Here is a 24704-nt window from a genome sequence, read left to right on the forward strand (position 1 = left end):
TGTGTGTGTGTGTGTGGGAGGGATTATGTTGGGTTTCCTCCCAAATAAGGTAATGTGGGGCCGATCATGTGAAAAATAGCACATTCCCAATATGTTTATATATGTCTATTGATAGGGCTCCTCTGTGTTTCCAGCAGTTATGCATTCCTGCTCAGAGCACAGGCTGTTCTATTCCTCCTGCAGTGACCAATGTCAAGTTGTCAAGCTGTGTGTGGTTGGATCCACTATTCTGAAATGAATTCAGGGGTCACTTGTCACTGGACCAATGCCAAGTCTGTTGGCCATGGCCATTTCCCTGTTCTCTGTCGAGCCTAACAAGTATGTACGGCACAAGCACACTGTACCTGGCACTTAAAACATGGTCGGTCTACACTCATTTATTTTTAGCTTAGCCACAAACACCATTTTGGCTACACTGGTCTAATGTACAGTTTGTAGCATGTTTGCTCCCTGATAGCCATGGTAGACTGAAGGCTTGCTTGCAATGAGGCCTGTCATATTTCCCTAACAATTTGTAGTTTGAACACATCTATTGGTGTCCATAAGATCTGGGCTAGGTTGTGAAAGACTCTTTTGTGCTTTGTTTCGGAGAAAGGTAGAGTATGTATGTGTTTGACTGTGCGAGACCGTGTCAAACATCCTCTCAGTATCATTATTAGATTTAAATCCAAGTCCTCATGGCTGAATTAGACTTATTCTTACAACATATTAAGGATGTTAACATGAAGCTTTAAACCAAGCAAGTTTCCATGTATCACAAGATGCTTGATCATGCTCGAGAGCCCTTGGAGAGCATCTCTGATTAGCCGCTACTGTGCTTTTATTCATGTTCTTTCTGTTCTCCAAGACAAAGAGCATGGCGCTCATTGGGCGCTCATTACTGGATTTCTCAGCCCATCACTGTGTACCTGGGCGAACATCACTAATAACCAATGCTGTCTCTGTCCTTTTACTGGTCTGTCTTTAATTAGAGCCCTATTTCGCCACAAATCAGGACCTTTGACTGGCCACACGTTGCCAGGCACCTGAGAAGCAGTGGAAACCAATTACCTGAGAAGACTTAGTATTGCATTTGAGCTTTCTCTCTCTCTCTCTCTCTCTCTCTCTCTCTCTCTCTCTCTCTCTCACTCTCTCTCTCTCTCTCTCTCTCTCTCTCTCTCTCTCTCTCTCTCTCTCTCTCTCTCTCCTCTCTCTTCTCTCTCTCTCTCTTTCTCTCTCTCTCTCTCTCTCTCTCTCTTTATCTCTCTCTCTCTCACTCTCTCTTTCTCTCTCTCTTTCTCTCTTTCTCTCTTTTCACACTCTTTCTATCTTTCTGTTATATTCAATTGAAATGTCAATGCTATGACAGAAATATACTAATTTTGCCAATGAGAACGTCATCAAACTGGTGAGGCAAACAACTACGAGATAATGTACTACAGTAAAAAGATTGATAGAAAAGTCAAATAAACAGTGCAGCTGCCACCTACCGTAACAGTTTCTCGGGCTAGTACAGGTGTCCACTGTCCACATATACTTGATGATTGTTTGATAAATGTTGCTGTTACTGGATCAACATTGTGAATAGAACACACCCTGAATTGCTTCACTCTGTACATAGTTTCTGATCAGACATAGTGGTCTAGGAGTCTGACACCTTTCATTGTATGTTACCCAAATACCTCTTTTTCTGTCTCTGTTTCTGTCTCTTTCTCATGTCACTCTGATACACTCACATTAACACTCATGCACAGGCACACGCTCAAAAAATCCTATGCATAATAACAGTGTGTATTATGACCGTTGTTTTTGAATCTTGTTGATTTATTGCTCACCAGCCTGCTCTCTCACCACCTTTCCACAGCCTGCACGATTACATCATCAGCCACAATGCCACATTCCTGTCAGCAACGCTCCCACCGATCTCATTATTCATTTGACTGGTCATTATTCATTATTCATGAATTCATTCATGAATGCTCATTATTCATTTGAATGGATGAATGAACCACTAGAAAGGAGATGGCGAACACAGAAGATTGTCCAATTCCATGTGGGAAGGACTATGAAGTAATTAGTGATCCAGAACAGGGTGGGTTTACCAACAGCTGCACAATAGTCATTTCTGTCAAGCTCTTATTATTTTTTGTATTTTTTTTGCTGTAACATAATGACATTCCTGCCTATAACAGCCTACTATATTCTTGAAAAAGCCATCACCCTGTGAACATAGTGATCTCTCCAGTCTGCAGGCTTGCCTGTTTCTAGGACTGGAAGTGGGAGAACACAAATGGTTAGGAGAGTAGAAGAGAAGACATTTAAAGAGATGATGAAAGGAGAGGACAGGAGTGGTGGTGATGCAGTGTGATTTACATGACAGACATGCTCACTGCGTGAATCTGCATTTTCCATTTTCAGCATATAAGCCTCTGAATAGGCGGATCAGTCCTCACCAGTAACCCCAGCTGCAGATTCTCCAACTCTGCCCCTGTCTGCTGTGCAGCTGACCATGCCCCTGAGACAGAGAGGCAGGGGGAGGGGGGGAGATAGAAATTAAACTAGCGCTCGTCGACCTCTGCTTTTAGATACAGTTGATCAATATTTCCTGGGAGTAAAACTGTGGCTTACTGTTCAGCTCCTGTAGTGCACTGGTAAAGACATCTGCTCATATCAGGTTACTGTTTCTATATGGAATCCAACATCACTTAAACTGATTCAGAAAAACATGTTTTTAATAGATACATCTGGTTTAACAGTTATAATTATTGAAAACAATGTCAGTCCACGCCTACTATAAAATTGCAGCTTGCCTTGTAGGCCCCCCGCACCCCTTCAGTGTCCGTGTTCTTGCGAAGATTTTTTTTTTAATAACAATACTAAGCCGTAACAGCGGATTGTCCAACATAAAAATCAACGGCCACACTTTCAATAAGGCATTTGTTGTATTTCGGTGGAAAATTATAAAATAATTGTGATGTGCTGTTTAACTTGTGTGGGGTCGCATCTGCTCGGCAGCAGCTGATAGGCGTTTGAATAGCGCGGTGAGCAGCAGATGGGTGGTACTCTTTGAGCTGTGGCCAGGGCGAGACAGCGTGCTAGCGCATGAAAGCCTGATTTATCTCATTTGCACTTTTCATCTTTTCATTATACATTTTGAGCTGCAGTATGGACCGGTTTCAGACGGAAAACGCTGGAATCAACGGAATCAACGAAAGCGCAGAGGAAAAGTACCGTGCTGTAGCGTACGACACAGCGCTCAGCACTTTGGTGGCTGTGGTCATTTATGTGGTGGTGAAAGTTAGCGTGGATGGGATTAGGCAGTGGCGGGCCAGGATATCGGTTCTGATCGTTGGCTCAGGGCCCGTGGGATTGACAGCTGCGTTGGTCGCTGTTCGCTCGGGCAAGGTGCTGAAGCTGACTGTACTGGATGAGAGGTACCGGACGGCTCTGCTCTGCCGGCCCCAGCAGATCGCCCTCGACCCAAGAAGTGTGAAGTTCCTACTGGGACTCGGTGTAGACTTTGACAACATGGAGGGGTGCTGGCACAACGAACACTTCTTCACCAAAATAGGAGTGTTTCAGGAGTACTTGCTGAGCATCTTGGAACAGAAAAAACAGAAGGTGGAAATCAAGGTGCATCTGGGAACCAAGGTAGCCTGGCAAATAAAACCATAATCATATATGATTGACACAAGTACAATTGTGAATTTTGTTGTTAAGGTCTGCAAGATGGTGAACTGGCAACTTAAGGTGTTGTCAACATTATTGTTCTCGTAAAATAGTGGATTATAAACTCAGCATGAAAATGCGTCTAACTTTAGTGTGTGTGTTCAAGAGTGTTCTAGTGAGAGAGTCAATGCGAGTGCAAGCTGATAAGTGGTAAATCTCCCATTTCAGTCACAGGGATCTGTTGATGTGTTTGACTGTCTTTCGGGTGAACTTTCCGGGAGACCAGCGAGAAAGGAACACTTCTCCAGGCTCTGTAACACTGGAAACAGGAAAGATGCACGTTACATTTCTTTGTAAATAATCATTTTCTCAATGAACGCTACAGATTTCCTTACGGTTTATTTCCGTCTCATTCTGGTGTTCTTTGTGGCAATATTCTGTAACCTGACTATAGATATGACTTGCCATAGGTTCATCGGTTCACCCTTCAATGGGAAAGGGTGATGAAATATATGATAAACAGATGGATTCATGATGCATGAATCAACTGATGGTGTATCCAGACTGAGACAAGTTTGATGGATGTGTCCTTTGGGTCATGGCTCAATTACCACAGCTGCAGCAGATTGTTTGCAAGGTGCCACGACAGGTGATAAAGAAGCATAGAAAGAAGGGTTGGGTGTGGGTTACAAGAACACAAGTGTCAGGTGGATCAAAAAATATCCTGACAAAGACTCACAGTAGGTGAATGAATGGAAGGAGTTTCGCTCTGGCCTGTCTGGCCTTGCCAGCATAGCTGTCCTCCAGTGATGACCAGTGCCTGTAGCTGTGTAGAACCTCTATCTGCCATCCTGACTTACATCAAGGATACCTTTCATCAGATATAACATCCGGCTGATTAAGAGGCCTAACATCGACCAAACCTTTTCATTTCAGAGGACTGTCTCTGACAATTGAGTTATTCCTCTCTGCTTGCCAGAGATGTGTGATCTGTGAAAGCACATGTTCTCTGCAGTCTAAATGGATTAAGCACACTTATAGCCTCCAGATGTTTCTGCCTATATATTTTTCATAGTTTGAAGTCTGGTGTCCTCTGCCTTACTGCACACAGTTTATCTTACCTCGTTCTCTCTTCCTGCCCTCTTTACTAACTATCTATGTATCTATGTATCTATGTATGTCTGTCTGTCTGTCTGTCTCTCTCTCTCTCTCTCTCTCTCTCTCTCTCTCTCTCTCTCTCTCTCTCTCTCTCTCTCTCTCTCTCACTCTCTATGCTTGCCTCCATTACAGTCTTTACATTGCTAAGGTCACTGTGAAGATAGTAGTGTTTTATAGAGGGCAATGACATACACAGCTTCCTTCCTAACACACAGCAATAAATCACTCGGTATGTTATCAACACAATGGTGCCGAGGTGGAAAGGCGGCCATTTTGAAGAAACTCCCTCTGTACCAGAAGTGTTTCATGTTCTCTCTCTCTCTGTCTCTGTCTCTATTTCTCTGCCTCCGTCTATCCATCTCACTCTCTGTTTTTCGTCTTTTCTAAGTTCACAGAGGAATACCTGCGTCGGATCCCAGGTTGTGACTGGCCGCGAGTGATTGTTGTAGCTGATGGGTCTTGTGGAGACTCTTGCTCTGTGCTGGGCATTAGTTCCGACTACTCTGTACAGTCCTGCCATGCATATGGAGCTAATGCCACCATCGAGAGACTGGACCAAAGACAGGTTTGAAACGCACACACACACACACGCACACACATATGTAATCACTAAGCTCATCACAAAGCCCTTTAAAAAGAAACCCAACATATTGGTGTGTGTTGTTGGGAAAAGGATTATCTTTCTAGATACACAGTGTTTAGACCGGATATTACAGCACGAGTATAACCGCATTTAGCCTAGCATGTCATTGAGCGAACAATGACCTGAACTGGTCCACAGTAGCTTAGCACAAATTGGAATTCGATGCCCAACAATTTTACTTCTCTGTCCTGAGGGATGAGGGCCCAAGGCTCTTTACAACAACATCATCCGTATTGAAATTCTCATCGACACAAGGTCACGTGTCATGACAACCAGAGGGTCCACACACACACACACTACGTGCTGTGCTGATGACTCAGTCATGTTCCTGAGAAAAGCAGGCAGCAGGATGGTGGAATAATGAAGAAGCAGATATGAGACAGTGCACAGGAGATAAAGACGAGTGAATAACATGTTGGAAAACAAACAACTGCTCTTTTGCCCTGCCTGACCTCAGGGCTGCTTCTGAGAGGTAGGCATACAGGCTGACAGATGGACAGATCAGACAGACAGGTATACATACAGATGGACAGACAAATAGATAAGGCAGGCAGTCAAGTAGGCAAGTAGGCAGCTAGATGGTCAGACAGACAGGAAGACAGACAGGCAGTGGATGGAGAAAAGGGTATACAGACAGATAGGCAGACACGATAGACAGAAAAACACATCTGAAATGTTCCCTCGGGATGCAGACAGATACATTTTACATAAGCAATCATGACACGTCCAGCTCACAGCCACTGAGCAACACCGATAAGAGACTGTTTATTTGATGTTCTGTTAAACATGGCTGTGTGTGACAATGTAATAACATTGTTAACACTAAATCATGAAAAAATCATTGTGTTTTTTTCCTTTTTTTCATTGTAACTGATTTTGACTGGGAGGAATTACTCCACTCTGACAGAGAAGGTAGAGAGAGAGAAAGAGAGAGAGACAGGGAGAGAGAGAGAGAGAGAGAGAGAGAGAGAGAGAGAGAGAGAGAGAGAGAGAGAGAGAGGGAGGGAAAAAAAGAAAAGTGGGGTTTATTTATATCTATTTAGGTTCTCCTCAGATGACTAGGAGACAGTTTTATTCATACGTTGTCTTTAGAGGCCTGGAGCCTGGTGCTACCGGCCCTTTCTGTCTCTGGTCATTTCCCTTATTAATTGAATTTGCCCAACAGGATACCACATGGTTAGTTTCACTCCTCCCCCGACCTGGTAGCTATCATCACAGTGTGATCACATCTAGTTCATCTAATTAATGTGGCAGAGGATCAATTCTTATTTGAGGGAAGGAGGCACAGGGATGTTTGCTATGTAAATTATATACAGGACTATTTAAACTGCATACAGTCTCAAGTAAAGAGACTTAACCTGGACAATTCCTGCATTGGGTTTGTTTTATATTCTTAAGGGAACCTGACAGACAGTGACCAACCAAGACAGGATAGAGGAGACAAACAAAGAGATCAATATGTGTGAGAACATAGAGGGGAAAGTTGGAAAGAGGTGTGGAAAGAAACTGGAGAGCGAGAGAGGTGAGAGAGGTTCGGTAGCTCATCTCCTGTATCACTTAATCAAGGGATCATATCTACCACTCCCTTCTGTCGTTAAATGAAGTAATATTGTTCTAATGTTGATATTAAGAATGCATAATCGATTTCTTTGCTAATGTTGCTAATCAGTCTCTCTCTCTCCCTCTCTCTTCCCCCCCCCCCCCTCTCTCTCTCTCTCTTTCCCAAGGTACCTACCCCAGAGATTCGGGCGCACAGTCTGTATTTTGATCTGTCTGCATACGGCGTTGAGGCTCTAAGAGAGCAGAAGACCCCTGCAACCAAGCCAGGTTTTCACTTGAAGATCTACGGAACTTTCCGCCATCGCTACATGGCCCTGGTGTGCCCCGCCAACGATACCAAAATGGTCCGCTTCCTCCGACACACCGTCAACTCCTCTGTAAGGGCTCCCAGCCGCCCCACAGTGCCTGTGATGCCTGTCTGACACAGTGCCTGTGAAGCCTGTCTGACACAGTGCATGCATCTCTCACACGTCAGGCATTCACCAAGATTCCTTGACGACACATTGGGACATAGGTGTACAGAAATATAGTCATCGAAAGTATACACGGTTCAGTAGTTCATTTAATGTTGAGATCACATTGTGTTTCATGCTCTCCCACGTAGCACAGGAGATGGCCTCATCTCTGCTTGGTCAGGCTACTGCTCTTGGCATGTCCATCTTAATGCAGTGGAAAGAGGGCTAATAATAGCACATGACTGAATTTCACACCTACTTACTCCTTACCTTTCATTCAGCAAATGGCCTCCAACTACACCATTGTGTATCTTGGCTGATTACACAGTGTATGACCGCAAGTGTATATGTGTGCCTGAGGAAGGTGGAGGCTGAACCTCATTGGTTGTGTGTGTGTGCGTGGCCATCTGTGCGAGGAGAATCATTCTCCCAGCTGGATCCAGTGTTCCCTGACTGCTACCCGGCACCCAGAAGGGCTGACAAACATTTAAAGATTCTGCTGAGACTTGCCAGTTTCACCTTGAGATTTGCACAGTTGGTGAGCCATGGCCATAGACATAATGTTGCACATCCTCCGCTTGGCTAATGGAGGATGATGTCTGATCTCATCTTGCGTGGGCATCAACACTTGAGTAAGAGACCAGACACACACTTTCCTTTACAGCTTCCCACGCTCAGCAAGGCTGGGCACACTGTGTGACACATAGTATGTTGTTCACACACATATGCTTGCACGCACACATCTACACACACTCCCTGTTACCTGGTTACGGATGGCTAGTGAAGGCCTAAGAAGAGCATAGATGAGCAAAGAGAGAGACTGAGTGTGTGTGTTTGACAGAGAGAGAGAGAGAGAGAGAGAGAGAGAGAGAGAGAGAGAGAGAGAGAGAGAGAGAGAGAGAGAGAGAGAGAGAGAGAGAAATTGTTTCCTGTTCCTGATTCATATAGAAGATAGTAATTTCTGTAATTCCACTGTTCCTTTAGCAATATGAACATTTGTTCTTTTATACCAATAAATCCAATTGAATTTAACTGAGAAATAGTTTCCATGTAAAATTGACCCCCCAAAAATAAACAAAACTTCACGTCATACAGAGCATAACACTTTTCATAAACAATCGGATTGAATGTGTCATTTCTGTACACCCTCCTCCTGCAGATCATGAAGAATATCTTCCACCAGTCCTTCAACGCCTACAAGACAGACATTGAGCCCCGTCTGAATGACCTGACGCTGCACCGCATGCAGTGTAGCCGCCGTCTGTTTGAGGTCCAGCTGTCCCACCGCTGTGTCAGCGCTGCGTACATCGAGGGGGACAATGTGGCCGTCACCGTGGAGGGAGAGGCGGCTCGCGTGCTCAACTTTGACACAGGTGTGTACCAGGGGCGTAGGCAGGTTCATCTGTTTGGGTCGGCTTAGGAAAATATGGATAGGCATCTTTTCAGTTTTTTTTTTACTTATTTACTTTACCATGTGCACCCGGTGCATAATTTTTCGGAGATTACAAATAAAATGTGATTTGATTCTGAGGTTTTGACCCGGTTTGAAGACACTTGTATGAATGAGAAGGAGAAGACTGAGGATGTAACATGTGGAACTTCTGCTTAGCTATTAGCTGTTTTGCTCTTACTAAACAATCGTTCTATTCGTCTGCCTTACAGGCTGTGGCGTGAACCTGGGCATGAGGGGTCTGGAGTCACTAGGGACCTTCATCTACCGCACTGCCACAGCTGTGGACCAGAACGACATGCTGGAGGCCCTGTCCTCCAAGATTCAACACTCCAGGCAAGTTGCCGAAACCTTCAGACTGTCTGGCCTGACCCACACTATGTTTGACTGAGAACATGAGATGGCAGGAAGACCAAAAAACATATCTTCTACCATGGGACTATCCACGCTCAGTGGGCTGGATTGGATGAGGACCATGCAGGTGTAAAGGGATGTCAGTTCAATACCCTGACAGATGGAGAACACAGATAACAAACTAGTGGTTGTGGTCACAGTCACATGGTCACATTTTTTACTGTATTGTCACATCATGGTTGAATGGAGATTATCAACGGTGGAAAAGACAGAACCTCACGGACCCAGATGCCTCCTTTGTCCTGGGAGAACGTGAATGAACAGGTGGACTGAATGACCATCCTTGGTAGATCCCTGGTTTAAGGGAGACAGGAACCAGGGAGGTGTTTAGAACAGGATTGTTAGTTTGGATCCTGATCTAAAATGTCACCTGTCAAGGTTTTACTTGTGGGGTTTTCTGGGTTGGTTTTGATGCCGTACAGTTTGAAAGTACAAAAATGTAAATGGAATGTACAATAGATCTTATCCACATAAGGACTGAAGAAAATTATGGAACCTTAAAATGTGACTATTTTGACGATAGTTTGGATTTGACCAAAAGCTCAAAATATCACATGAATGTGTTATTTCTATCGTGGTGTTGCCTTCAGTGCAGTGAGTTTTTGTAAACATTGAGATGTACGGTGTAGAATACAACACAGTATTGCTCTATGTCTTGACACGTGTAATAATTGTTTACCGTATGTGCCTATAGCCTTTGACGTTGTATCAATTAAACAATGGATATGAATGAGATAATGGCATGTACAGGTAAACCATACTCTTCGTTTAATAAATTACACACAGTCCTAAATATAGGACATCTGAAACGTTTGTCTACTCTAGGTCATTATATACGATTATTAGGGAGTTAGGGTTATGCTAAATAGGGTTTGTTTGATGTTGTTTTTGAAGGTTATGCACCTCACTGTCAAGTTATCGTTCTACTGCCATCTAACGGTATGAAAAGCAAAATGACGCCCAGTTTGCAATAGGCCTTAGTGTTTATAATTAACTGTGGATGGCAGCTTTAACCATTGCATGTAACAATGATGACGCTAGTTTACAGGTCGAAGGTGTCAAAGTTTTGTTACTAAAGAAAAGAACACATTCAATAAAAGTTTTGTTATTATGACGTGGTGAACTTGACGTAGCTATAGGCTATGCTAAATTCGTCACAGAGATGCGGTAAATTCGAGTTATAAATTGGCCTTACTTGTCGGGAGTGCATCTTTTAGACTACGACTGAAGATTTGTGACTACATTCCTGTGACCTCCAATAATGTCGGAAACAAAGGAGATTGGTAAGGATTTCTTCTTCAAACGTTTTTGGATGTAACGCGTTGAGATGGCCTAACAGAAAAACTATAACATGGAGATTTGATTGTCTTCTCGCTTTTTGGGATGGTGAATCCTCCACATATAAAGAAGAAAGATCCATTGGCCCCATAAACGCAGAAATATAGGGCTGACCTGACAAGGTAAGGTGACATGGTTGGTCTGATTGACAGAGCCAACTTATTATCCAAGTCTATTTGACATCTGGTGTCTGCTTACTTTCAAGCTAAGATGAAGCCCAAAAAGCCATCGGATATGCCTGGAGCACAAATGGATGGAGGTGGGTTTTCCATGTTCTGTCTCTGGTCAGTTAACTTGCACATTGTGCTCGCCGACAAGTGTATTTTGTATAGCAAGCTATACCTAGATTTTATCATTCTTTCCCAAACCTGGTTCTTGGGACCCCCTGCCCTGCATGTTTTGTTTCCCTCTTCCTATAAACCTGGTTAAAATGTATGGGTCATCAGCCTGATAACAGCCCATTCATTTGAATCAGGTGTGTTGGAAGAGGGAAACATCTTAAACATGCCGGGCAGGGTTGAAAAAAGCTACCTTATATCAATGATGGGTATCATTTCCGCAGGCTGAGGAAATAGATCTAAATGTTTGACTCAAAATTAGGGTTTTGCAAATGAATAAAGTGAAGGTCATGTCTGACAATGGATAGTTGTCTTTCAGGTCCCTGTGTGGGGAGGGCTCAGAGTGCTCCTTACTCCTCAGAGACAGAAGATGTCTGCTATCCCGTGATTATTCAATTCCTGAAGAGCCTCACAGACGAGTGAGATCCAGTTTCTTTATATCTTGTCTCCAACATGTTCACATTTTTAGCAAATGCAAATGACTTATTCATTTTTTCTCTCTCAGACAATGGCTGGCCCTTAGGCAAAGCGTGCACAACCCTGTGAGTGCATCTCGACCTTGTTTTAGTGGAATGACTCTAAGAAATGCTGCTATATTTATGAAACTGATGAGGCCACTCAAAAACACCCTATCACTTGTCTACTATTCAATGAAGGAATCGAGAGAGAAAATGTCCAAGGCTTGCCAGGAGATTGTGAAAGTGATCACCATGACAACGTTTCGACTGCTGGTCCCGGCCATCATGGAGGTGCTAAAACAGGAGGACCTGGAGGACCCTGTAACCTCCAAAAGGTATGAAATAACAACCAACATTGCTTTTAGATGGTCCCAAAATGTGTTACTGTTTCAAAAATGTGTATCTGTTTGTGAAAATGCATGTAATTGTGCACTAAATTGGTGACCACACTTGCAATCATAATACTTTGTAATAAATGTCCATGTAACGCTGGAAATGCACTGTATTAAGAGACAAGTTGCTTTTGCTTGTTTAAGACAACCCCAAAGCGCCATGCAGAGGCCTGAGACAGACGACCCTTTGAGAACCCTCTTTGGGGTGACTGAGGAAACTATTCTGCAGTCACTGAGAGCCACATCACCCTCCAGTCCACCTGAGCTGACCAGTGTGCTGGTGGGGGAGATCGTCAGAGACATTAACAGCAGGATCTCAGCAGTGGTCTCTACCTGGGGTAGTATCTCACCAGTGCCTGGATGCAGTCGATCGGTCAAGAATGCCATCAAACAGATGGGTAGGGTAATCCATGTTGGCCTACAAAGGTTGTGCCTGTGTACGAAACCAGGGGAAACTTTGGCCTCAGAGGGAGCTTTCTCAGAAGCAGGGAAGGCCAGCACTTTTATGGACGTTTTATCTGACCCAAACTTCCAGAAGAATGCCTCTAGCACTGTCAGTGGGATCCTGAAGAAACAAGCCGATTCATCCTCTTCAGAATCTTCAACTTGTGCCAGTGCTTCTACCAGTCGGATGAATATGTGGGGCTCTGTTCCTCCCTCAAAGTCCACTCTCTCTCTGGCCCATGCCCAGTCGGCAGCCTCAGTTATTATCCAGTGCTTTGTCAGTGACATGGAGGACGTTTCCATGCACTTGTGGTTCGAGAATGGAACAACTCCCAAACTGGAGTCCACGCTTTCTGAGGCTAAGATGATTTATGGCTTAATGCAAGCAAGGTTGAGGAATTTTTTCACACTGCCAAGCTCAACAGTGTCAGAGCAGCTCCCTGTAGACGAGGAACTAGAACTGTGCACCAAAGAAGTAATGAGCCTGATTCTGGATGCTTATCGTTCCGAGTTTGCAGCGGTTGGATGTCCTACTTTAAAAGTGGATGGAGCTTCACCTATGTCCAGTCATCCACAGAGGCCGTATATGGAACAACTCATAAGTCATCTTGAAAAGCTGACCATCGCTTCATCATGGTCTGAAATCCAACTGGACTCACCTGGATCCTCCCCAAACGCAAACCTGTACAGCATAGGAAAATTGTCACCTGAGCGCATTCTAAACAAAGTCAAAGATGGGGTCACTGAGGTGCTTTTAAGAAATTCTTCGAGTTTCAAATCAGCCGCACACTCTTTTCCTCCTTCTGAGATCGATATTGATGATGAGGCCTCAGAGATCATCACATCTTTTGTTTCAGATGTGAAAGACATAGCCCAAACTAGTAAGGCTGTTGACGGCCAAGGGCAAGCTGATGTTGAAGAGCCACTAAGCACAGAGAGGGATGCAACTGAATCCAGCCCCAGTCACAATACCATAAGACACCCAAGTATAAGTGAGAACATTTTTTCTGCCACTGTGAATCTCTACAAAAACCTTCAGAAAAAACTGTCCCAAGGGCCTAAGAATGAAAAGCCAACATTTATGTGTGAAGAAAAACTTGTTACTAGCACCCACAGTGGGCTTGATGAGAGAACCATCTTTGAGTCTTTTTCTGAGGCCCAGTCAAGTGTTTGTCTTCAGCAAGAGATTTCCAAATCTGAGGAGATGGAGAACTCTGAGGAGCTCTTCCAGCTTCAAAGGACGGTGGGAGCCATGTTGAAAAGCCTAGAAGGTATCAAGGGTTTTGATGAGGAGCCCCCAGGAACGGTTGTATCGGGATCAGAGAAGGTGCTGGAGGGCATGTCCTTCTCCCTCCCAGGAACCCCCATCCCCAAAAATGTCCCTGTCATTGCCAGCCCGATAGTCAGAAGCACCATTATTGATTCAAGTATCGAAAGAAAGCCAGCTCTGTCACCCAGTGTGTCAGATGTGGTAAACATCATTCTAGACCACGTGGACCCAAAATATATACAGGTAGCCACATCTCCTGGAGATGGTCCCAACACAGCTCTCCAGAGACTGGAACAACTAAGTTCCGAGGGCAGGATTAGTGACCTCTCACGCGACCTTGTTGATCAGCTGCTAGTTGCGATGTCGGATGACATGGACACACTACCAGCAGACACGAGCCCACCTGAGAGAGGCGTCTCAGACACGGTCCTGTCCGGAAGTCTGAGGACTGGGGAACAGCCATTGAAGTTGTTCACCTCAGAGCTCATTTACAGCTTCACAGAGGAGTCAGTTAAACGTTTACTCCTTCCACTTCTCCTCCCTCCTCTGGGAACCTCCCAGAAGGTGACAGCCTCTCAGGATGTGACATCGTCACTCCACGTCTCCAGATGCCCCAGAAACCGACCCTCCTCTGGATGCTCAGTGGGTTCAGACAGCTCAGTACTCTATAATAACACTGTGAATCTTTTCACTAAAGCGATGGTCCAACAAGTGATGGACATTCTGTCCCCGGATTCAAAGTCAAGTGCCAAATCTTCAACAAGCCCTACTCTGTCTGGCAGATGTAATGTGAAAAGCAATCCATTTGATGGGCTACACAAAGAAGAGGGCAGTGCAGAGAAAAAAATGATTGTCAAGAAGGCTAAGAGTACATTTAACATTGTGGTAAGGCCTATACATGGTCATATATTTTACACACTTCACATATTTGGTAAGGTGACATGGTATTTATAGTGATAATATAAAGCCAAATGTAATTTCTTATATTCGAAGAGAGTACACTAGACTAATACTCTCCTAATCAGTTAATTCAGATACTCCACATTTTTTCAGTCAACTCAGGCCGCAGAGGAACAATCCATCTGCATCTGTAAGTCAGCAAGAAAGACTATACATCATAGATTTTTTTATAGGAAAAATATTTGTACATTTGAAAGCACTTTGTATGGATGTGGATTGACAATTGTCTCTCTGATTCTCTCCTTACTCCAGCTTCATGCAGTGTGTCCCAGCAGGCCCCAGAAGAGGTACCACCTGAAAACCAGTCTCTTCTAATGCGGATCTTCTCTGCCATGACCCTGTGCAACCCGTTGTACAAGAAGGCCTCCATGACCCAGATCCAATAGCATCATTTACTGTTTTATCAATCTGCTGTGCCTTTTTATGCAGTAAATAGAATTGCATTCATTTCATTCTTTTGTTTCTCATGTATTTAATTTGTTCATGGTTCCATAGCTAAAATTTTGTCATATTGGTAGATTGGAGTTGGAGCAGTTAAAAGGCAGAGTAGATAATGTTCTGGAGAAGCACTATTTGTCATATTTGCAAAAATAAACGTAAAATCCCCATAGAAACCAATGAATGGTTTGACAGTAACATTTTCTAAATCCGATATCTGTGGTTGTTAGGACTATAAAAAACATGACCCATCATTTAGATTAGACAGAACGAAATGATTGGATGGCATTCGGATCGAATTGAATGATTGGATGGGCTACTTGTCTGTCTACCTACCTACTTCCCGGCAGAAGTCAGGCAGCGCATTCATGTTTTTGGGGGGAGTGGCTTTGAAAGGAGGGGGTGGGACATTTTGGTTTGAATCATTTCAAACTCAAGCCAAAATTGCTAGATTCGCAAAACTACCCTGCCTTTAAGCTACTTTGCTTGTTATTTGTGGCGAGATTCATGGCTCCGTCTGTATTTCTGGTTTGCTTGTCGTGTGTTGCTGACTTGTGTCCAGGCATGTGTACGTTTTTAACAACTGTCATCTACAGTATGAATTAAAACCCATTAAATCATACGTTAAATCCTTTTATTCACTACATTTAGCAGGGACGATTTCAACATATGGGCTCATTTTAAAGAGGATTTGCTTTGACATGTCAATCACTTATCAGAATCACGACAGTATCAACCTCAACCTTTTAGAAATGATGTCCCTTCCCATATAACCAAGCGGCAGAAATTCGAAGACTTGCGCATATATTATATAGTATATATAGATGTATATAATGCATCTTCGCTGTAACATCAACGTTGTGAATATAGCCTACGTGGAAAACTATTGCAGTATAATAATATGAATAGCTTATTACAGTATTGACAATACAAAACATTTTACTTTGGTTTGTTACTGTGTGCATTCCCTCAAAAGTTGTTCCTTTGCAAAACTGTTGAAAACTGTTTGGCGAAAGTCAGTAACAGAGGAAATTCAAGTTAGGTGCTCTACTTGAGGGAATACTGCTTTTCTATTCATAGACCATGTAGAAAATACATCATACAAAATGCATGTGTGAACTCCAAAATTGCCTGGACCAAGGTATCTTTACATTATGACGAGAAACGTAGTTAGTTAGTAACTCAGTTAATTTTCAATCTGAAGTGACAGGAAGAGGCTTTGAAATAGGTAATAAGGGATGCTACAATATATTATACAGTAAAGAATACCCTCAATGACATTGATTTACTGATTCATATGCTGTGATATCAGCATTTATGTAGTCCCTATTTTGCCCAGCCTTTTCACCCTGTAATGATCACCATGGTAGTTATACTACTAACACCGGTGTGGTTAACAGTGAGCAAATATACCAACAGTTTAACCAGGGTGAAACAGCACAAGCAAACAGCTTGATGCTTGTGGTGTTCCACCCACAACTTCAATACAGTTCTGTTCTTCATGTTAGCAAAATACAAACATACCTTTTTGGGAGTCCATACACTTATGACATGGAAAACAAAACATTCTACAACAACAGTCATTAGTAAAAGTTGACTTCTGTCCACACATCTCACCACTTCTAGTGAATTGTGTGTGCTACCCTTGGCAGTAGACTTAAACAAAAATCATCAAAAATCATGCTGTTGTTTCCCCTTGTCATCGTCATCACTGTCTTCTCCCTCCTCATCCATTGTGGCCTAGAAAGTGAGAAAGTATACATTAAGTTAGGTTTTTGCATTTCAGTTGTATTATGTGTTAATGTCATAATAAAACTTACTTTTACCAAACACCTTTCCCAACCTTTCCCTTCGTACTCTAACCCATAGTAGCCTATATGCAGCGTGTGGTCATATGTTAATATATACAGAAGGTATAAACAGGTATTTTTGAATTAGCCTACGGATTGAAGCATGTTGATAATCAGAATGTATTTTCTGAGTGTATAATAATAGTTATACAGATTCATATTAAACATATTACTGTATTCTTCACTTATTTATAATAGCAAATGCATATAACTTACCGTCATTGTGTTCTGATAATTCTGCAGAAGACACGTAGAGGATGGCTTTAAAGGCTACTGCCAGAAACTCAACTGGAAAAGTCAGGTGAAGGACTCCTCCCCCATACCAGTCAGCTTGTGTTGGAAAGCCCCTGACAGCAACACAAGAGGATCTTATATAATTGGATATAGAGTATATGCACTAGCCAAATCCCATACCAAATATTTATAGTGCATTAATCGATTTATTTGAAAAAATTACTCCTTGCAAAAAGGAAAACAAATGGGTTATTCCCTGGGTGATTGGATAGGCCTATAATAAAATAATATTTCTACAAAGCATGAGGCAAGATAACACGTGAGAATTACTTGTGTAGCCTACTGTACAGTCATATAGTTGTATAGTATATACAGTGCCCTCCAAAAGTATTGGAACAGTGAGGCCAATTCCTTTATTTTTGCTGTAGACTGAAAACATTTGGGCTTGACATCAAACGATGAATGTGAAACCAGAGATCAACGTTTCAGCTTTTATTTCCAGGTATTTACATCAGGATCTGATGCACAAATTAGAAAATATCACCTTTTTGTTCGAACCCACCCATTTGTCACGTGAGCAAAAGTATTGGAACATATGACTGACAGGTGTGTTTTGTTGCCCAGGTGTGTCCTATTACATACATTATTCAATCAATAAATACCACTGAATGTCTACACTCAGGTTCAGATTGGGTAAGATAGGTTTTGTCTATGCAGACTGTATTCAGAGGTGAAAACAACATGAAAACCGGAGCGCTGTCTTTGGGTGAAAAACAAGCAATTGTGAGTCTTAGAGAAGATGGAAAATCAATCAGAGCCATTGCAGAAACATTGGCCATAGCCAGTACAACCATTTGGAATGTCCTGAAGAAGAAAAAAACTACTGGTGTACTAAGTAACAGACGTCGAACAGGTAGACCAAGGAAAACATCAGCAGTTGATGACAGAAACATTGTGAGAGCTGTAAAGAAAGACCCTAAAACAACTGTTAGTGAGATCAGCAACAACCTCCAGATGGCAGGAGTGAAGGTATCACTATCTACTGTTCGCAGAAGACTTCATGAACAAAAGTACAAGGGCTACACCAGAAGATGCAAACCACTCATTAGCAAGAAGAATAGGAAGGCCAGGCTGGAATTTGCCAAAAAGTACAGAGATGAACCTCAAAAATTCTGGGACAAAGTTTTATGGACTGATGAGACAAAGATTAACTTTTACCAAAGTGATGGAAAGGCTAAAGTTTGGAGAAAGAAAGGAACTGCTCATGATCCCAAACACACAAGCTCATCTGTGAAACACGGTGGAGGTAATGTCATGGCTTGGGCTTGCATGGCTTCTTCTAGGACGGGCTCATTAATCTTCATTGAGGATGTAACACATGATGGCAGCAGCAAAATGAACTCGGAAGTCTACAGAAACATTTTGTCTGCCAATTTAAGGAAAGATGCAACCAAACTGATTGGCAGAGCCTTCATCATGCAGCAAGATAACGACCCAAAACACACTGCCAAAACAACAAAGGAGTTCATCAGGGGCAAGAAATGGAAGGTATTAGACTGGCCAAGTCAATCTCCAGACTTAAACCCTATAGAGCATGCATTTTACCTGCTTAAGAGGAGACTGAAGGGAGGAACCCCACAAAACAAACAACAACTGAAAGAGGCTGCAGTGAAAGCCTGGGAAAGCATCAAAAAGGAAGAATGCAAAAGTTTGGTGACGTCAATGGGTCACAGACTTGCTGCAGTTATTGAAAGCAAAGGATTTGCAACTAAATATTAAGTCTTATTCACTTAAATATGTTTTAAGTATATCTGTTCCAATACTTTTGCTCACATGACAAATGGGTGGATTCAAACAAAATGTGATATTTTCTTAGTTGTGCATCAGATCCTGATGTAAATACCTGGAAATAAAAGCTGAAACGTTGATCTCTGGTCTCACGTTCATTATTTGATGTCAAGCCCAAATGTTTTCAGTCTACAGCAAAAATAAAGGAATTCGCCTCACTGTTCCAATACTTTTGGAGGGCACTGTATGTAATTGCTTCAGCACACGTGCACACGTCAATAACTTGAATATGTAAATAAACGCAAATGTTCATGTTAAACCTAATATACGAACCTATAAATATGCACTGTTGAAAGGAGTGACAGTTGCCTCTTTCATTTCCTTAAAGCACGAGACTGTCTTCACTGTAGGTTTCGTTTGCAACAAAGTTTCATTTCTGCTCTGGCTCAGTGTGTTTGCTTTTGTTTCTGATTGTTAACTGATTGTTAAGTCATAACAACACACCTTGCCGAGTCGAATGAAAATAATGAATTAATTTAGCATATCCTTTTATCCAAAGTGACATACAAGAAAAAATGCAACCTGTGAACTCTTGATTTGCACCTCAGTGCTTTACGATTAAGCATACCCATCCCATAAGATTACCCTCTCATTATTTTATGAGGCAGTTAGGCTATGACTAATCTGTTTTTGTATGTCCTGGTTTATTGTGTGCCTTACGTGGCACACATAACATCGGGGTGTGTAATGTATGCAAGATGATGCTTTATGGTTTAACAGGCTTGGGTGTGTCCTATATGAAAGGTTTGTTGTTGCCAAGTGTATGAAATCCCAACAATTTAAGCTCCAAGCAACATTTGGGCTATCCATATTTTGGTACACTACTCACTTATGGTCTTCACAGACATGGAAATATACAAATGATTGATACACCACATCGTTTCAGTTGCAAAGGTTTGTACAGTTTTTATTGGAACAGTTTTAAATGTTTTTTTTTTCTTCAGAAAAATGCGTTCTGCTTTAATTTTTTATAAAGGGGTTGTGTTTCTCAGCAGGCCCCCCCGAGCCGCCGAACCAAGCAACACAGACAACCAGAAGCCAACCGGGAAAGGGGAATTGGAACAAGTATTTGTTTGGCTTTGGTTTGGTTGCTTCTGTAGTCTAGGTTTTTTGGTTCGTGGTTTGAGGTCAGTGCGTTATTGTAGCACTGGCTCTGCACGCGCCGCTCCCTGCCGTACAGGTATGGGAACACGACGCATTGGACTTGTACCAACGGCAGGTAGCCCTCCTCACAGGCTGCATCAGGGCTACACACGGTCCAGGTCAGCACACGAGAGAAGACAACTGCACATGTGCATGCGCGGAGTCACCCTGGGGGGGTGACTCACTACAGCGCACCCATGTTCAGTTGTCTTTTATCACGTGAGGCGTGGCCCATGTTGGCCCTGAGGCAGGTTGTGAGGGGTGACTGCCTATTGCAGGCCGCATCCAATGCGTCGTGTCTTCATGACGGGACGGCCAAGGGAGTGACGTGACCCTGCCCTTGGCAGCGGGGATTTCTTCGCCATCTCTTCCTCCTCTTCTCTCGTCTCCTCACTATGGGGAAACAAATTGTGGGCAGATTATATACTAATTCATTTACATTATTACGTCTTTGTTCATAGTTTTTTCATTACTGTTGTTGTTTTGGGTCATCTGTTTGTAGGTATGATGAGCGTGTTTAAACTTACACAGGTATGGGTTATTCCCATGAATGTCCAATTACAGCAAGCAGAAAGGGTGGGGCTCCATGGAGTAGGGGCTCCAGAAGTAACCGATTAAAGATCAATGGTCACAGTCCTGTGGAATAACAAAGTAGGAACACATATGACAAATGTATCGTACCCAAGGTTGGATTTATCTCATTCATATAACTACACAAGTATAATTCATAAATATACAGATCCTGACAAAATGCTATGTTTTAATTACATATCTAATTCCATCTAGAAAACAACATGATTGTCTTTCCCCCCCACTTCATACCAAGTACCCATTGTAGTCATAAATTACATGTTCTAAGCATATCAAGTTTAAAACACAAACTTTAAAAAACACATCTTAAATATGTTATGCAAACATGTATGCCAAAAAAACCATCCAACTCACCCCATGGTTTCTGCAGTGGGGGTGAAACCACCGCAGAATAGAAAGGACTGGTTTAGCTCCGGGTTTTCTTTTTATGTTCAGTGACAGTGCCGCCCCACCCATGAGTCTCCTCCCAGAGCTAACGACAGCTATTACAGGAAAGCACCTAAATAACCCTCAGTACGCCCTGTGCTGCGATCCTTCTCTTACTTTCATTTCCAGCACAATAACACTCCCCTTTCTGTTTGTTCCAGACAGGGCCGTACGCAGGGCCCAAAAAATACTGAGGTCATGAGTCAGAACTTCTAGGCGGGTTCGGGGGCATGCTCCCCCGGAATTTTTTTAAATTACATTATTTAAATATGGCCATTTTCTCTTATTGAGTCTTAAGGAGCAAAAACATCATCATTATGACTTTTGAATATGGGGCGGTGTGGAGCTTTTGAAATTTTGAGGTAAACATGGGGCATTCTGAGGCTTTTTGAAGGACCTTTATGGGACTCATGAAGTAAGGGCAAGTTACCACCATTTTTTTAAAATTATTATTATATGGCAACGACGGTACGAGCGTTCTGATTGGATAATGAGTAGTCACCCCAGCCGCGTATTGCCCTCCTCGCCGGTCAATACGGATCCGTATTGCCCTCTGACGTCAGCTTCAAAATGAGCGATATGGACAAGTCAGCTGCTGAGTTTTACTATCCAGATGATGCTGAAAAGCTTTGTCATCGAAAGTGAGGATGAAGACCAGACTCTTTGAATCACTTGTGTCGTTATTTTGTGATGAAATTAAAGCCATTTTAGCAGAACCATGTTGTCAGCTTTCTATAAAAAGTAATGAGTTGCTTGGCAACACATGAAACACACCGTGAGAAGACTTGAGAGCTAGCTACAATTAGCCTAAAGGTACCATTTATTTTCGTTTACAAAATGAAAAGAATCTAAAATTGCCATATAATAAACTACTTACTAACCTCGACCGTTCGGTCATGCCGGGAAATATCAAACTGAGGCTGGAACGTATCGACCGAGCGATAGCGAGTCAGTTTGATATTTCCCAATTGCCACTGAATTTCATTTTCAATCAATCACATCAATGACATATCAATCGCAAAATGAATGTTGATTCAACCGGTGGAAATTGATTGACAACCGGTACTGACGGAGTTAACCAAACTTTGATTTGATGTTTCCTTATCCGAGTAGTACGTTGCTGCAATACAAATATTTCCACATGAAAATGAATCTTTCTTCTCACAGTCATCTGCCACTTAAACTTCTCTTAACCTACATGTTTAGTTTGCTGCGCTCCTCTTCCAGTGACTGTAACTAACATAGGCTATTCACTAACAGTAGCGGTATGTCTATGGCAGAGCCATAGAAAAATATTCTGCAAATTCTTTTTCTATGGCTCTGGTCTATGGCGGTAACATCAGCGTCCGACTTGTGTTTGGTGGTTACCATAACGACAGTACGTTTTGTTGATGACGCGCAGCACGTATGTCCAAACTCTTGAGCTACTCGGCTCTTCAAGTATAAAATCACGTTACGGTTTGTGGGAGACCAAGATCATCGTCCTGCAGTCAGTTTCACGTGTACTTTATTTTGAGTTTATATACCACGATTTAAGCACACAAAAAAACTGAAATACGAAAAAAATACCGAGGACACGACCTCGGTGTCCTCAATGGTAGTTACGGCCCTGGTTCCAGATAACCCTGTTATAATCTGTCAAACTTTATTCGCAGACTTACATATACAGACAAAACAACACACAAAATACATTACACACAAACACAATAGAGGATGAAGGTTTAGAAAAAGAAATGTTCTAGAGCAGTGGTTCTTGACCCTGTCCGCAGGGAACCCCTGTCCTCAGGGAACCCCTGTCCTGCATGTTTTAGATTTTTCCCTGCTCCAACTAACCTGATTCAGAATCAGAATGGGATTTATTCGCCATGAAAGTTTGCACAGACAAGGACTTTGCTTTGGCAGGAAGGTGCATACAATAAACATATAAGAACCTAAAATTTAAATATTTGGACTATCTATACTAAGGGTACATAAACTAGCAGTATTAATGTAGTATATCAAGGCCAAATCAAAGGTAAAGGCCAAAATAGCTCCAGACTCGAGAGAGTTAAGTGGAATTAGAATTAAACAATATATACAATAAAATAAAATATAAGTAGCCGTAATTTGCAATATAAAAATACAAAAAAGCCGTTATCTAGCTCTGTAGAAGCCTGTATGAACATGCGGCCTGAACATAAATCCTGAACATGGAAGCCTGGTAACCACGGGCGTCGTTAGACCCTTTTTACTGGGGCACGTGCCCCAGTAAAAATCTGCTGTGCCCCAGTAAAATCTAAAGTTTGAGTTTGAACAATTTACTTCATTAGTCAGTGCATTAATTTAGATTGATGATCCCGGAAAAAATGTACACAGTATCCTAATCAACGCCAGGGGGGTATTCCAGAAAGCAGGTTATGCAACATAACTGGGTAAATTTGCAATGTTGTGCTGGGTTTCAGCTGGGGAGAACTTACCCTGGTGTGTCACATAACCTGCTTTCTGGAATACGCCCCAGGTGTCGGACTCAGCACACAATTCAGAATTGAGGTAGACTAAGAAAACATTACAAAACTAAAGATAGTTTGTAAATGATAGGCCTACCGATCATCCTATTTGGACTAAAACATAAAAACAATATTACATGAAGCTCAAAAAAACAGTATTTGCCCTCAAATAAATGTAAAAAAAAATGAAAGCGCTCGCATTAGCTATTTATGTCCCTGCCAAAGCTGATATTAAACTTGCGTCGTTGAACTGTTGTATAGAGGGTTAAGCAAGGTTAGCCTAGTAGTGCATTGAGCGCAGCAAGCTTGAAATAAAAAAAGGGATATGAATTAGGGGCCTGTGACCCAGTAGAGGTTTATGTCTAACAACGCCTCTGCTGGTAAGGAATATGCATTTGAATTAGGTGTGTTGGAGCCAAGAAACATCTAAAATATGCAGGACAGGGGTTCCCCGAGGACAGGGTTAAGAACCACTGTTCCAGAGAAACAACTGAAGTTGAACTTGTTCTTGTTCAAACAAACACCTTGTTTGTTAGAACCAAGATGACCTCATTTTCTGATTCATTATCATGAACACACCCTCTCATATCTCTATTTTGATGCACCATGATAGGATGTTTAGATAAAACCTTGCTTTGTTGCAATACATACTTGAATATTATTAATTCAATTGCCCAAGTATAACCACCCTGCTCTAGAGTCATTCTATCCTGCCTTCAGTTTCCTAAATCTTCTTTGGGAGGGTTTGGGGTTTCTTAAGAGCGTGATACTAACACACACACACAGTGAGCCACAGTCAAGCAAGCTACCCCTCTGGTGGAATGAAGCTGCCATTTAATGATCACTAAGGGTTTGTATTGGAGGCTCCCTGGAATGTAGTCACTGAAACAACCTTGCATGTTGTTAGAAGGTACATAAATGAAATATTGCACATCATGTATAACAGTGTAAATTAGGATCACGACTCATACTGTATTAAAGAACACAAAACCCCAATCTGCAGATATGTACTGAAGCTACAACCGGATAGGAAAGATGGGCAGGATGTGCTTTGTGTTTTAACAGCCCTCCCTGGTAGATCACTGAGGCAGGCCTTAGACTGAGGCTTTTCAAGAAAGCTTGGCAACAGTCCCCCTACTTTCTACTGGTAAGTATGATTC

At 42.4% G+C, this 24704-nt stretch overlaps 1 protein-coding gene and 2 long non-coding RNA genes across 3 annotated transcripts; 1 reads left to right on the top strand and 2 right to left on the bottom strand.

The window, feature by feature from the left end:
* The first annotated feature begins 2825 nt into the window (after window positions 1-2825).
* si:dkey-234i14.6 lies at window positions 2826-10058 on the top strand. The gene is made up of 5 exons (XM_047034411.1): window positions 2826-3630; window positions 5195-5371; window positions 7177-7386; window positions 8624-8837; window positions 9127-10058. Exons 1-5 carry the CDS (start codon window positions 3145-3147, stop codon window positions 9303-9305), a joined length of 1266 nt encoding a protein of 421 aa, XP_046890367.1. The 5' UTR covers window positions 2826-3144; the 3' UTR covers window positions 9306-10058.
* Window positions 10059-15585: 5527 nt separating this feature from the next.
* Window positions 15586-19491, bottom strand: LOC124476655. The gene is made up of 3 exons (XR_006957053.1): window positions 19172-19491; window positions 17033-17163; window positions 15586-16706 (listed from the first exon to the last, which is right to left on the bottom strand). It is a non-coding gene; the product is annotated as an uncharacterized LOC124476655 (long non-coding RNA).
* Window positions 19492-19778: 287 nt separating this feature from the next.
* Window positions 19779-21097, bottom strand: LOC124476634. The gene is made up of 3 exons (XR_006957052.1): window positions 20987-21097; window positions 20569-20677; window positions 19779-20434 (listed from the first exon to the last, which is right to left on the bottom strand). It is a non-coding gene; the product is annotated as an uncharacterized LOC124476634 (long non-coding RNA).
* Between the last annotated feature and the right edge of the window lie 3607 nt (window positions 21098-24704).

The sequence above is a fragment of the Hypomesus transpacificus genome, chromosome 14, assembly GCF_021917145.1.
Source record: "Hypomesus transpacificus isolate Combined female chromosome 14, fHypTra1, whole genome shotgun sequence".
In the NCBI taxonomy this organism is placed as follows: domain Eukaryota; kingdom Metazoa; phylum Chordata; class Actinopteri; order Osmeriformes; family Osmeridae; genus Hypomesus; species Hypomesus transpacificus.

What these genes read in the sequence shown, in the direction of transcription:
- si:dkey-234i14.6 (XM_047034411.1), top strand. Translation starts at nt 3,145, where the DNA reads ATGGACCGGTTTCAGACGGAAAACGCTGGAATCAACGGAATCAACGAA. An exon ending in AGGTGCATCTGGGAACCAAG is followed by an intron (nt 3,631 to 5,194) that starts GTAGCCTGGCAA and finishes GTCTTTTCTAAG; the next exon opens with TTCACAGAGGAATACCTGCG. An exon ending in CGTGCTCAACTTTGACACAG is followed by an intron (nt 8,838 to 9,126) that starts GTGTGTACCAGG and finishes TCTGCCTTACAG; the next exon opens with GCTGTGGCGTGAACCTGGGC.